We start from the raw sequence: 14,730 nt of genomic DNA, 5'->3' as shown, positions 1-14,730 counted from the left end.
TTGTGTTTAGTGCTTTGATTCTTTTGTGTTATTCTATCTTCTGTAAGAAAATACCTACTTGTAAAGCACTAAATACTTTTTTTAATATATAATTTCGCAGATGTCCCACTTTGACAAAAAAAAATGGTCACGTTAATGATACTTAAAGTGTATTTATTATTCATTAGGTATCAACTCCTGTGACGCTTCCTGTGGGCACTTGGTCTCTCCGAGTAGTCACCAGACAGAAGAACTCATCAGCCCGCGAGATCTACGACTTTGACCAGGATATTTACATTCTTTTTAACCCATGGAATCCTGGTAAGAATTTCTTTCGCTTTTCGCTAACCATAGACACAATTTATATTACTGTTACGGCTTAATCTCGCGTTATTTTGTCATTATATTACTTCCGACACTTCGAATACAGGTAACCCTCCTATAACACAGTAGTTTTTTTTATTTATTACTTAGATGGGTGGACGAGCTCACAGGCCACCTGTTGTTAAGTGGTTACTGGAGCCCACCTTGAGATATAAGTTCTAAGGTCTCAAGTATAGTTACAACGGCTGCCCCACCCTTCAAAACGAAACGCATTACTGCTTCACGGCAGAAATAGGCAGGGTGGTGGTACCCACCCGCGCGGACTCACAAGAGGTCCTACCACCAGTAAATATGTTCCTACAAAGTCTCGTATTGTGCGAAATCGTGTTATAAAATATGATAGTAAAGGAGAGTAGTTTTTCTGAAACACCTCAACTGTGCCTGCATATATTTTTTTTACCTATTATAAATAAAAAATAAGCAGTAAAATTTCGGTTATTCCCTTACATTAATTACCTTGTTATAAGTAGGGTTTAGGGATTTTTTATTTTCGTGTTAAAGTGGAACCGTATTGTAAAATATGTGTTATAGGAGCTTTGTACTCTACAGTTTTAATATTAAGCCGTAAAAGTTTTACTGGTGGTAGGACCTCTTGTGAGTCCGCGCGGGTAGGTACCACCGCCCTGCCTATTTCTGCCGTGAAGCAGTAATGCGTTTCGGTTTGGAGGGTGGGGCAGCCGTTGTAACTATACTGAGATCTTAGAACTTATATCTCAAGGTGGGTGGCGCATTTTACGTTGTAGATGTTCATGGGCTCCAGTAACCACTTAACACCAGGTGGGCTGTGAGCTCGTCCACCCATCTAAGCAATAAAAAAAAAAAGTAATTTTGATTCTCTCTATCAAGGCACTTTTACAGTACTAACCTAATGACAATTTGTCCAGATGACCAAACCTACATGGAAGACTGCACTCTACTCCAGGAGTATGTGCTAAACGACGTTGGTAAGGTCTGGGTGGGTCCCATCAAGACGACCAGGGGAAAGCCGTGGTTCTATGGACAGTTTGACGCTGTCGTCCTACCCGCCTGTATGTTTATGCTGGATAAAGCCGAATTTCCTTTCAACCAGTAAGTGTAACCTAGATGTGGTTTGACGATTTTAAAGTTGAATAATCTATTAATTTTAAGTCTTCTTTGGCGTAAGGGACGAAAATAAAAATGATTAGCTAACTCAGATATGTTTTTGGACGATTCTGTTCAGTATGCGAAGCACTTGCACTATGCCAGTCATATGACTATGCGAATATAAATCGGCATGATCTTCGAAGCCTAGTATACTATAACAAAATGCATGACTTTTTTTTTTTTTGCTTATAGCCCATAGACATCTACAACGTAAATGCGCCACCCACCTTGAGATATAAGTTCTAAGGTCTCAGTATAATTACAATGGCTGCCCCACCCTTCAAACCGAAACGCATTACTGCTTCACGGCAAAAATAGACACTGACTTTACCAATAACACTAAAATAATATTGTGAGCGCCATCACAAATATATGTGATTTTATAGAAAATCCCTTAAAAAAGTTTATGTTGCACAAGTCATTATCATTTACATCTACAGGTCATTTAATTCAAATTTTCATTCAATTCAGTCAATTAAATCATTAAATCAATCAAGTCTTTAAATTTAAATTACCCAAACTGGATCGCCTGTTCTAAAGATAAATAGATCTACTAGAGTCGACTCTTTTGTAATATTCCGATAACTTAGTAACGTTTTCTATAAATACAAGTTACACATAAATGGAAAGTGCAAACTGGTAATTCCATACGGATGCGCGAAGTCTAAATGGTAGATGCAGTCAGAAACGTCACCTCGCGTACGTACGTGTCCGGAATATTCTAGAACCGACATGAATGTTCGCGACAGCGATTGAATGCGAGATAAGCTTTTGATAAGAATAAGCGACGTTAATCGGTACATTAACGTCCTAGGTTTACCTGATTTACGAAAAATTATGGAGTCTGGCATTGAATTACCTAGGAAACGTGCGTTGGAATATGTTTGTTAGGTTTTGAAAAGAATCGTGCGATGCATTGCCAATTGCTATGAGCTTGAGTCATTAAGTTCTTGTTTTTTTGTTGCGTAGATGGGTGGACGAGCTCATGTCCCACTTGGTGTTAATGATCACCGGAGCCCATAGACATCTACATCTTAAATGCTGACACCCACCTCATGGAATGAATTCTAAGGTCTCAGTTTTACAGTTCAACGGTTGCTCTACCCTTCAAACCGAAACGCATTACTGTTTCACGGCAGAAATAGGCAGGGTGTTGGTACCTAAACGTGCGGACTCACAATTTAAAATTCGGTTATAAACAGTTTCCTTTTCCTCTTTATAGTAGTCCTCTCCGCATTCTTTAGTTTATCCTGCAACAACTTTCAAAGAACACTAAAATATATTATTAAATTAAAATAACTTTGCCTTTTTTGGTCTTTTTGTTGGTCGGGTATTTATTTCTGATTATTTCTGCAGCGATTTAGAGATACGCTCACAGTGACTTTACCCCAGCCCTGAGTGGCAGGGAGCTTCCACCCGGCTAGTGGGGTTCGCCCCGAGGCCCGTCCCATGCCCATGTCCCATACGATAACCCTTCTTGCTCACAATAATTTCGTTACAGACGCGGTGATCCAGTTAAGGTAGCTCGTGTTATTTCAAAGATTGTGAACTCGAATGACGATGACGGAGTATTGGCTGGTCGTTGGGATGGGCAGTACGACGATGGAACAGCCCCGTCCGAATGGACCGGTTCTGTGGAGATCCTGGCACAATTCCTGGAGACCCAGCAGACGGTGCCCTATGGGCAGTGCTGGGTGTTCGCTGGCGTCGTCACCGCCGGTAAGTGCACATACAGCTAATTAGGGTGACATGAAAATTTGTGCCGATACCAAATAATAATACATGCAGTACACATGTGTACCTTAGTCAATCCATTAACCTATAGTACCTTAACAGAACCACCCACTTCTTATAGACCTTACCTTAAAAAAGTTTGCAACAAACAGTTTTGATTCAAAAATATTTACGTCAATAATTTTACATAGATTAAGGTTATCGTAAATCGAAAAACCTGTTAGAAATATTCTTTTTTTTTATTGCCCTTCTAGGCAGACGAGCATACGGCCCGCCCACCTGATGGTGAGTGGTTACCAGAGCCAAGCCGCTGCCTACTGACTATTTATACAGCTTATCTTCAAAAAAATTAATACTGCACAAGTAATGTGTACTGCACATTGCGATGTCGTCGTCATAGGAATCATCTCCTGGTCTCTTCCTTTGTTTTATTGCTTATATGGTGGTCTAGCTTACAGCCCAATTGACGTTAAACGGTTACCGCAGTCCATAGACGTATACAACGTAAATGGCCACCCCACCCCGAGACATCAATTCTAAGGTCTCAGTTTCTACAGTATAACGGCTGCCCGATTCTTCAAGACGAAACCCATTACTGCTTCACGGCAGAAATAGGCATGGCAGTAGAACCTAACCTAAACTAATACCAGAATACAAGAATGATATAGCAATTATATTACTTCAGTATGCAGAGCCTTGGGGATCCCATCACGAGTAGTGTCCAATTTAGTGTCGGCCCACGACGCTAACAGCACTCTGACGGTCGACAAATACTACAGCGAGAACATGGAAGAGATGGAATCCGTTGACTCCATCTGGAACTATCACGTGTGGAACGATGTTTGGATGGCGCGACCAGACCTCCCAACCGGTAAGTCTATAGCTGATGGGATAATGAAGGGGGGATGCAGTGAATTATTTGGAAAATAAAACATAGGGATGTTATTGAATGTGGACATGAAAACTTAAAGGAGCATGGCCTATTTGAACCTAAGCATTAAGGAATGAAAATAATTCATAAATCTTTGAGTTTTGATGCAAGGAAACTCAGAGTTTGATGGTGTTAATGGCTTTTTTTCCTACCTATTCTAATAACCTCGAGGGTTTATTCTAGATTCGCCGAGCTAGTAGATGAGCTCACGGGGCTCAAACCGGAAATGTTGCTAAGACTGGCCCTAGCGAGAGCAGTGCTTCGCAGAATCTACCACCGGATCGGAAACGCGACCCACTGAGAAGATCCAGCGAGAAACTCAGTGGGCTGTGTGTGTGGGTTAATTTACTCATAGAGCCCTTCGTTGCAAGCGATGGGTTCGGCGAGGACGGTGACCGGCTAATGGCTCACCTGCTGGTCTATAAATGAATTTCCTGTTAATTTTAATACATCGCATCAAGCTCTGGATCTTATAGACTTGCATTTTAACTCTAAGAATACATAGTAGGGTAGGGTAGTATTTACTTTGGTTTCTCTTTGATTGATAAGCTATTGGGCGAATTAAAGATAATTTTTAACGAAAAATAATCTTCAATTACAAATATTTTGTAATCATAATATGATATTATATTTGTTCTCAAATGTCGTCAAATTAGCTTCATTGAAACAGATACCTTAACATTTAACTTCATCTATTCCGCATACAACGCAAATGTCATTATCTATATATTATATACGTGAAGCAAAAACTTTGTATCCCTTTTTACGAAAATTGCGCGGACGGAGGAGTATGAAATTTTCCACACTTATAGAAAATATAGAGAAGAAGTGCACAATGCTAATATTTTTTTTAAATAATGCATAAAACATACATTAAATCAATAAAGAAAACATTACACACACTACGTACCATGTATTTGACGCACACATGCATACTTTTTATTGACAAACTTTTGTTCTTGACGTCTGTTGTCAAATTGAGATTAAATATTGTTTGTCTTTGTTAATATTTTTTATAGTGTAATCTTGGCGAAATTTGTGATTATAGAAGTATAAAATACAATCATAATAGTGTACAAACTTACAATTCCAATTAATTATAGTCGAATTTCGACTACTGCGGGACCTCTAGTTATCTATAATTTTATAGACATCTTGAAAAAACACTTTCCTAATTTCGTATGGTAGTGTTGACGTTACGGACTCGGTATCTATGTGCATTCTTTTTTTTTTTGTTTATTTCATAGATAACATAGATGATGACATAAATAACTCACAGCCCACCTGGTGTTAAGTGCTGTAAATGCTGCCACCCACTTTGAGATATAAGTTAAGGTCTCAGTATAGTTACAACGGTTGCCCCGCCCTTCAAACCGAAACACATTAATGCTTCACGGCATAAATAGGCAGGGCGGTGGTACCTACCCGTGCGAACTCACAAGACGTCCTACCACCAGTAAAATGTTCTTGTATTCGATAAATACAGTATCAAAAAGCTGACCTTCAGGGTAACTTTTTTTTCCCAGGTTATGGCGGATGGCAGGCCATTGACGCGACTCCCCAGGAGACGTCACAAGGCCAGTACCAATGCGGCCCAGCACCTTTGGAAGCCATCAAGCAAGGGGTCATCGGTTTATCGTATGACGTCGACTTCATGCTGGCTTCTGTCAATGCTGATCTCATGCGCTGGAGGAAGGACCCCGAGGCTGAGACTGGATTCTCTATGGTGGACACTAATAATTATCAGTACGTCTCATTTTGTTATTATATATAAGGGTGGGGCAGCCGTTGCAACTATACTGAGACCTTAGAACTCATACCTCAAGATGGGTGGCGGCATTTACGTTGTAGATGTCTACGGGCTTCGGTAACCACTTATCACCAGTTGGATTGTGCCGTTTGTCTACCTAACTATGCAATAAAAAAAGCGGTTGCCAGAGTCTATAGATATTAGGACGTAAAAGACACTCCACAAAAAAACACAATTTTCATGTATTCAATTTCGCAGCATTGGCCGTATGGTGCTGACGAAGAAGCCGTTCGTGTTTGACCCGATCGGCGATGAAGACCGGGAAGACATCACCAGCCAGTACAAATACAAAGAAGGCACGGCTTCAGAGAGGCTGGCCCTGATGAACGGAGTCAGATATTCGGAGAGAGCGAAGAGGTAATTCACGTTTTCACTTATAAGAGGTTTTTCTTTATGTTTAATAAGGTTTTATAAATCGATAAACGCCGGCTGCACGCGCGAAAAAGTGTCACGTTCCGCCTGAGCTTGAGCGTGCAAACGAGAGCGCGGAACAAGCGATAGAGACGCACGATCGGCCCAAGCGTTGGCTTGTGACACATTTATCTCTCTTCTCGCGTGAGGTCAGAGCTAGCAGTTCGAATAGTTCTGCTACTGACGTTATCACGTACAACTATCGTCCGTAAACAGACTTTATAGGCAACCAATTTATTTTTAAACAAGAAGACGTCACATTGAAATAAGAGGCATACATTTCTCAATAAATCTAATATTACCAGCTCTTTACGGTTCAAAACTGAATGTTTTGCGTTAAATAGCGGTAAAGTTTGAAAGCGTTTTCTTAATTCATTAACAAAAATTTTTAGTATAAAGCTCTTACCCACGGCATAGCGTGGTCAAGGAACAGCGCCAATGACTTAAGTATCACTATTAATTCTATACAACTCGTGACCACTATAAAAGCAACCCAAATACAAAAAATAAGGTCTGCGGACCCAATGCGCATCATTCTGGTCACAAATCAATCTTTAAGCTTAAACGGACGAAATCGGGTATTTTTTCTAAAGATAACAAAACGCGGGAATAAGATGTTTTTTCAGGATAAAATGTAGCCTATGTCACTCCCCTGATCTAATACTGACATTTTACAAATATCTGTCCGATCCTTTGCATCGTATCGACGCGACGTGAAAGAACAACAAAAAATACTTACAATATTATAATATTGATGTAAAATTTATTAAATAAAATATGTCTATTTCCCTTAAGCTCAAAGGGTCGTCTAGACGACAATGCTCGCAAATTGCGTCAAAAATCTTACTGAAAAAAAATGGATGAAAAGGTAAAGGGAGGGCTTAAAATAAAAAAAATACATCAAGGATATATCTGTAGTACCTACATGGGATCTGGCTTGTAATTAATTCCAAGCACTTAAGTTATAAATTTTGATTTAATCAATACATTTTTCAGGTACTACTCAGTAGTGAGCAACTTACAGACGGACGTGACCTTCAAACTAAGAGACATCGATTTAGTTTCCATCGGCAAAGACTTCAAGGTCACAATCGACATCAAGAATGTTTCGGATCAGGTAATTGCGTACTACTGTATTATAAATACGGCACAATTCACAAGTCGAATTCTCGTCTCAAAGTAATTTGCATGTGCGTTATTCACTGAGCCAATACAAATTTTAAAAAACCAGTGTTCACAGAATTAGGATTAAAAAAACTCATTCCACTGGGACTCCAAACAACTGGTGTACTACACTACTAACTTGGTTGGTCGTCGTGGCCTAAAAGATAAGGCGTCCGGTGCATACGTATCAAGCGATGCACCGGTGTTCGAATCCCGCTGGCGGGTACCAATTTTTCTAATGAAATACGTACCCAACAAATGTTCACGATTGACTTCCACGGTGAAGGAATAACATCGTACAATAAAAATCAAACCCGCAAAATTATAATTTGCGTAATTACTGGTGGTAGGACCTCTTGTGAGTCCGCACGGGTAGGTACCACCGCCCCGCCTATTTCTGCCGTGAAGCAGTAATGCGTTTCGCTTTGAAGGGTGGGGCAGCCGTTGTGACTATACTGAGACCTTAGAACTATATCTCAAGGTGTGTGGCGCATTTACGTTGTAGATGTCTATGGGCTCCAGTAACCACTTAACATCAGGTGGGCTGTGAGCTCGTCCACACATCTAAGCTATAAAAAAAAAAAAACACACACACACACGGTGATCATTATACAGTCAAGATATACGTATTGATTGCATTAATATTCTATATAATATCTATAAAGGATTGATAAAACCAAAATTAATTTCTACATACCCATATTTATTCTTGGGAATAAACCAAGAGAATATCTTATCATAACGATAATAATAAATAATTGGGAACAAATAACACACGGTTATCCGATCCCAAATTAGATTTCCCTATCTTCTGGGTACCAGAGAATGACATAAAAACTTAAATACGTTTAAATATATACGTATATAGATAATAAACATCTAGCCAAAGACTAAACAAACCTGTCTATCAGACGAATGTTTGCTCGTGTGGGTATCGAACCCCAGACCCACAGCACAACAGTTAGGTGTGCCAAATCCTGCACCACCGGATCAGTCTAATTAGTCTTTCAACTATTATGTTTTTTAAAGGGACGTAACATAAAGGCATCATTGAGCGCATCGAGTTTCTACTACAACGGAGTTAAATTTGACATCATCAAAAAAATCGAAGGAAAACTCTACGTTGGACCACAGAAAAGTGAGTTAGTTAATTTTTTCGATCGTTCTGCGTGAAATGAAACGTGACAAAATCTAGAAATTGTCTGTGAAAGAAAATAAACGGTAGGTAGTTAGAAAGTCTCTCGCGTCCGCTGCTACCACGTAAATTATTATTGTAAAGTGACATAATGTAAAGAAACGTCCAAAATAAGATTATTATTATTTTTATTGCTTAGATGAGTGGACGAGCTCACAGCCCACCTGGTGTTAAGTGGTTACTGGAGCCCATAGACATCCACAACGTAAATGCGCCACCCACCTTGAGATATAAGTTCTAAAGTCTCAAGTATAGTTACAACGGCTGCCCCACCCTTCAAACCGAAACGCATTACTGCTTCGCGGCAGAAATAGGCAGGGTGGTGGTACCCACCCGCGCGGATTCTCAAGAGGTCCTACCACCAGTAAAGTATATATATATATATAATTTGTAATGTTTTTCTTTTCTTACGAATCTCGTTCGTAACGATTCATACAGCGTTTGAATTTTTTTTATATTGTCACAAATAATTCGAAATTTAAAAAATGACAGTAAAACCCTATATCTACAATTTAGGGGGATTAAATTGTAAGAGTAGTTTTAATTGTGTTTACGTCTCACGACAATCGATAAAAATACTAATAAATAAAATTTCAATCCTATATTTTTTTAATACCTACTAATATGCTTTTTACCATAGGCCACAACGTAACGTATTGTATATAAACCGAAATGAAGTTTTACTTCGTGCTAGATAGGAAGTTTGAGTCCTTCGTCTCATAAATTTAGTGTATTTTATAGTGTTTATTGTTTATTTTTTATATGTATATACTATGAGTGTACTATGTCCAAGTCCGTCGAAGCTCACAATACCCACTTTTTTGTTTTATTCTGAACGCACCGGTATTCGCAACCATACTGCCACAAAATATCATATATTCCGATTCGAAACATGGTTGTACCATTAGACAAAGCACTTAGACTTCCATAGGCCACACCTCACAGGACCTGATAACCTAACTTGTGTAATTAAAATTTTCTTGAACCTATTTTTTTACTTTTTCGGACCCACCCTCATTAGACGAAGAAGTCAGCCTCGTGGTGAAAGTAGAGGACTATTTGCCGAAGCTGGTGGAGTACGGGAACATCAAGATATCTGCGATGGCCATTGTCGATGAAACGAAGCAGTCCTGGGCTGACGACGACGACTTCCAGATCCTCAAACCGAACATTAACATTAAGGTACAACGAAACACGAAAACAGTCTTAAGCAAGCGTTAAGTTATATTAGTTACTCGCCGTACTCGCCCGCCTCGCTGGGCATTTAAAATTAACATTGCTATTTATTGTCATCATTATTAGGGAGTCCAACACTCATATAAATATTAGCCTATCCATTAAGTACATGTATTTTCTACATGAATACCAAGTTTTAAGTCAATCGTATGCATGGTTCAGTAGTTATAACGGAACATCCGTAAAAACCACTGTAGATTTTTAAAATAGTATAGATTATGTTAAGGTAATTTGCCTGCAAAATTTCTTAGTATACAGAAAGTTTAGATACTAACACTGAAAGTTGCTTCCACTATCGCCTTTAATTTGTCGTTGTAGACTTTAGTTTTCAGGCGATTAGATCAAAATTTTGCATCTCGGAAGCGTTCAAACCAATAATAACGTCAAACGTCAAACTAATAATACGTCATTAATGTTATGAGCTGTTTGCGCGGCATTGTTACCACGACGGAACACGCATATCAATAATTAAACGTATTTATATCTTGTCCATTCCAATAATGAAAAAGAATATAAGTGTAGTGAAAAGAAACCCTAATTAATAAGCAAAGGACTAAACTTGACACTGAAATTCCACATAAAATTCATTTGAATTTAGAATGTAATGTCAGCCATATATACCTATATTACGATTCAAATGACCGGTATTGTAAAATGGCAAGGCAGATTCATGTGCGAATGAAACGGACAGAATGTCTGTTGTTTAAGTGCGAAAGAGTAAACACATACGACTACGTTTCTGCTGCAAAGTTAATAATTATTTATAGTCAGTGTGGCACAGAAAAAAATATTACAGTTTTAGTGGGGGAAAAATTTCGTGACCTCATTTTTATTGCCTTGGTAGGTAGACGAGCACACGGCCTACCTGGTGTTGAGTGGTTACCGTCGCCCATAGACGTCAGCAATGCCAGGGACAGAGCCAAGCCGCTGCCTATCTCACTTGTCAGTTATAATCACAGCCAACGTTTCCGCAGTTCAAAGACGACCTGATCATCGGGCAGCCGGCAACAGTGGAACTGTCGCTTTTGAACCCTCTGAACAGTACGCTGAGTGGGTGCGAGTTCCGCGTGACGTCATCGGGAATAGCGGGTCGTGCCCTGCGCGTTCCCGCCGCGGACGTCGCTCCTGAAGGACTACTCACCGTTGAACTACCTATTCAACCTAACGTATGTATCTAATTACACCACTTTTTTTTTCCTACCTATTCTAGTGACCTCGAGGAGGTGAGCTCACGGAACTTAAGCCGGGAGACGTTGCTAACACTAGCCCTAACAAGCGCAGTGCTTCGTAGAATCTACCATCCGATCGGAAACGCGACCCACTGAAAAGATCCGGCGAGAAACTCAGTGGGATAAACCACTACCAGCACTAATTACTAATATAAAAAAGTCGCTATTTTTGTCTGTCCATGTGTGTGCTGTTTTGTTCAATAAAATTTTTGATACACTCTCCATTATGAAAACAATACATATTCTTCCGGTATATTTAAAGAATATACATTTGAACAATGATTGTCACATAGACACAAACGGTAGATCCAACCCAGTGAATTCCTCACGGGACCTTTTGAGTGGGTTGCGATTCTGATCCGGTGGCAGATTCATCAAAGCACAGTTCTTGCTAGGGGAGAAGTTGGCAATTTTATCAGGCTGAGCCCCGTGAGCTCGTCTATCTAGGTGAAGCTTCAGTGAAACCAGAATATCCCCTTGAAGCTACCAATGATTACGTAGAAAGAAAATTGCTATGAAAAATAATAGCGCCATGCTCTCAATACGCTCTGTTAACAAAAAAATAATTTTGAAGCTCTTCTTTAGTTTTAATTACACGATGCTCTTTGTGAACGAGGACTACGTAACTATTGAACTTTAATAGAAAAAATACAAAAACCACGCGATATATATATATATATAATACTTATTTAAAATACATTACCCGTTAACGTTACAGAAACTGGGTAATATCAGTTTCGTGGCCACATTCAAGTCGAACGAGCTGAAGGACATCAACGGAGCCGCCACCACGGAAGTGCTCGAAGGGTAAACTGACAACGAATTCATACATCGACTTCTCAATCACTTACGCATTCTTACAGCGGACGGACTATAATAAGAATTTAGGTAATAAGTACAGCGGCCATATTTTACCTTAAAGATAAATTAAAAGGTAAATTTTCGTGTTAAGCTAAGTCATCGTATTTTAAATATATAGTCACATAATTTACGTATCTCAGAACAAAATAGTTTTAGTGTAAATACAGTTACAACCTCAAGATACGTGACTGTTTATCAAAAAATTGTTATATAAAAACAAAACGCAGCATTTAGAATTGACGAATTTTGACTCCTAAAATTGTTATTCATCTTATCTTCTGTAATTCTTCTAAAAAGTTTTAAAACTTACCTCGAATTAATATGCTAAAGGAAAGCTCTAAATCATTTTAAGATCACATAAACAAAAAAACAAAACGCAAGTTTTTTAATTGCTTTGATGTCTGCCAAAACTTGGATTGATATTTTAAGTGTCATTCTGTTAAAATTTTTGAACGAGGATTAAGGCGAAAGTTAAAGGAGTTTTCAATTTAAAAAAAAAAACCTATTTATCGATTTCTTTGTTTTTGTAATTAATTGGAAACAATACTTATTTGATCTTATAGAGAAGGTTTTATTCCATCAAAGTACGACAAACGACAAAAATACATATTATGTTTATAAACACAGTATTTTTTGCAAGAATTGCCGTTGCCATAAATAATATTTACATACAGTTATTACTAGCGCGGATAACAAAACTATTATTATAGTATATACACATTATTATTTTATATGAACAAAATCTCTATATTATGTAATTGTACTTGATATTGGATTCGTTAAGAGTCTATTCCGGGGCACGAAATGTATTGAAGCTAAATATTTTTGTCGAGCGATATCCTTCATCTTAATTTCTATTTTCATAAGGTAGCTTTAATGACAAGTTATAGTTTTTACAAAATAAATTATTATTTACTTTGTTTATGAAAACATCACGGTATTTGTAATTAATATTTGAAATAAAGTTTTGTTAAATTTTGTATTTGTTTTTTTGTTTTCTTTGGAATATAATATTTTATCTGTAAGTTTAATGTAATTAAAGTTTATATGTTAATATGTGTAAAACGAACTCAGGAATATATAAATATAGACTACAAAGTGAAAATCGCCACTCACCTTGAGACATGAGGTCTCAAGTGCTTTGTATATCAGTAGGCTTAGTGCGAGTTTCAAAAATGGAATCGATTGACTCGCATCGAGTGTACGCTCTTCACGGTGAAACGTGCGGAGCTCTGAGTGCGAGTTACTCGATTTGCAGGACGTTTATTCATCTTGAGAAGCGATATATTTTTTCTTTTATATTGGTAGCACGCAAGGGTTTTTTTAAGGCGTTTAATTGAAATGCCAGGCTTTCTAACGATATTTATAATTATTCGAGTAATGGGTAATGTACCTGTGCTTAGTGCGAGTTTTTTTAATTACTCAGTCGATGTTAATGATATGTTTAATTTGTGTGAGGTTGTATCAGTGCCACCTAGTGGTAAGCTTATGAATCTCATTTTGTGGGAGAGAGAAGGTTTGTTTATGTTGCTGTCTCATGTATCGAATAGCTTTACCGAAGTGAGCCTCTCGATTATTGTATGTGCGAGTGCGAGTTGCAAATTAATGGATTTTGAGAGTATTTCTTCACTTTCAAGCAAGTTAAGTAGTCACTAAAATTTTTGCCGTGAAACCAATACAATATCAAGATTTTTTCTTTCGTTTTTAATAATAATGTTGTTTTTTAAGGTTTTATCTATTCTAATGGTTTATACACATATATTTTTTCGGTCAGAAAATTTTATAGACGTCTAGCTAGTTGTAAATACATATTAATTCTTTGCTTTTTCATTTAATTCTTATTAAATCATTGCTTTTTTTAAAGAGTTGTTTGATGAGAGAGAGAGAGTGAAATAGTTTTTTTTTTTTTTATTGCTTAGATGGATGGACGAGCTCACAGCCCACCTGATGTTAAGTGGTTACTGGAGCCCATAGACATCTACAACGTAAATGCGCCACCCACCTCGAGATATAAGTTCTAAGGTCTCAGTATAGTTACAACGGCTACCCCACCCTTCGAACCGAAACGCATTACTGCTTCACGGCGGAAATAGGCGGGGTGGTGGTACCTACCCGTGTGGACTCCCAAGAGGTCCTACCACCAGTGAAAGAGTATTCTTTATTGTACACAAAATGAATAAATATTGTGAAACATTCTTTCTTGGTCTTATCGCTAAGAGTGATCTCTTCCAGACAACCATTAGATGGGCAAGAATAATTTCGAAATGAATTGCACACTGTGTACCTATCTATTATAGAAATATATACACACGCGCACACACACACACACACACACGCGCGCGCAATATACATATTTACAGGCACATACGTACAGATTTATATTTATAAATTATATAGAAATTTGAACAATGTAATAATAATTTTGCTTCTTTACACATTTATAAATAAGGATGGATGCTCGTAATAATTTTAGTATATTTGGGCCACCTAATGAAGATCATCAACACTATTACCGTAAATACAATCATTTTATAAACGTTCAACGGGTAAATGATGATTAAACCTATGTAAAACATAATTTCGTTAATTAAAAAAAGCTGAAATAATTACCTATTCCAAGATTAATTATGTTAAGTATGTCTAAATATGTAATTACAATTAAATAAATTCT

At 37.9% G+C, this 14,730-nt stretch overlaps 1 protein-coding gene and 1 long non-coding RNA gene across 3 annotated transcripts in view; one reads left to right on the top strand and one right to left on the bottom strand.

Moving 5' to 3' along the window:
* The window catches only part of LOC134200644 (uncharacterized), a 40,020-nt gene extending 27,977 nt beyond the window's left edge, over positions 1–12,043 (bottom strand). The window contains exons 1-2 of one of the 2 annotated variants that reach the window (XR_009975648.1): positions 11,902–12,041; positions 11,439–11,746 (exon numbers count right to left, since the gene is read on the bottom strand). This is a non-coding gene — a long non-coding RNA (uncharacterized LOC134200644). Of the gene's footprint in view, positions 1–11,438; positions 11,747–11,901 lie in introns of those variants that run through there. The other variant, XR_009975647.1, reaches the window with a different exon arrangement.
* Positions 1–13,039, top strand: part of LOC101741185 (hemocyte protein-glutamine gamma-glutamyltransferase) — a 28,764-nt gene extending 15,725 nt beyond the window's left edge. The window contains exons 5-15 of the mRNA XM_038017739.2: positions 168–300; positions 1,248–1,431; positions 2,990–3,207; positions 3,908–4,093; positions 5,680–5,899; positions 6,162–6,320; positions 7,371–7,491; positions 8,568–8,676; positions 9,755–9,915; positions 10,944–11,135; positions 11,917–13,039. Coding sequence (XP_037873667.1) covers positions 168–300; positions 1,248–1,431; positions 2,990–3,207; positions 3,908–4,093; positions 5,680–5,899; positions 6,162–6,320; positions 7,371–7,491; positions 8,568–8,676; positions 9,755–9,915; positions 10,944–11,135; positions 11,917–12,009 — 1,776 coding nt within the window. The 3' untranslated portion in view covers positions 12,010–13,039. The remainder of the gene's footprint in view (positions 1–167; positions 301–1,247; positions 1,432–2,989; positions 3,208–3,907; positions 4,094–5,679; positions 5,900–6,161; positions 6,321–7,370; positions 7,492–8,567; positions 8,677–9,754; positions 9,916–10,943; positions 11,136–11,916) is intronic.
* The last annotated feature ends 1,691 nt before the right edge of the window (positions 13,040–14,730 follow it).

Source organism: Bombyx mori, chromosome 19 (genome assembly GCF_030269925.1).
Source record: "Bombyx mori chromosome 19, ASM3026992v2".
Lineage (NCBI taxonomy): Eukaryota > Metazoa > Arthropoda > Insecta > Lepidoptera > Bombycidae > Bombyx > Bombyx mori.
This window is presented reverse-complemented; position numbering and strand designations above follow the sequence as displayed.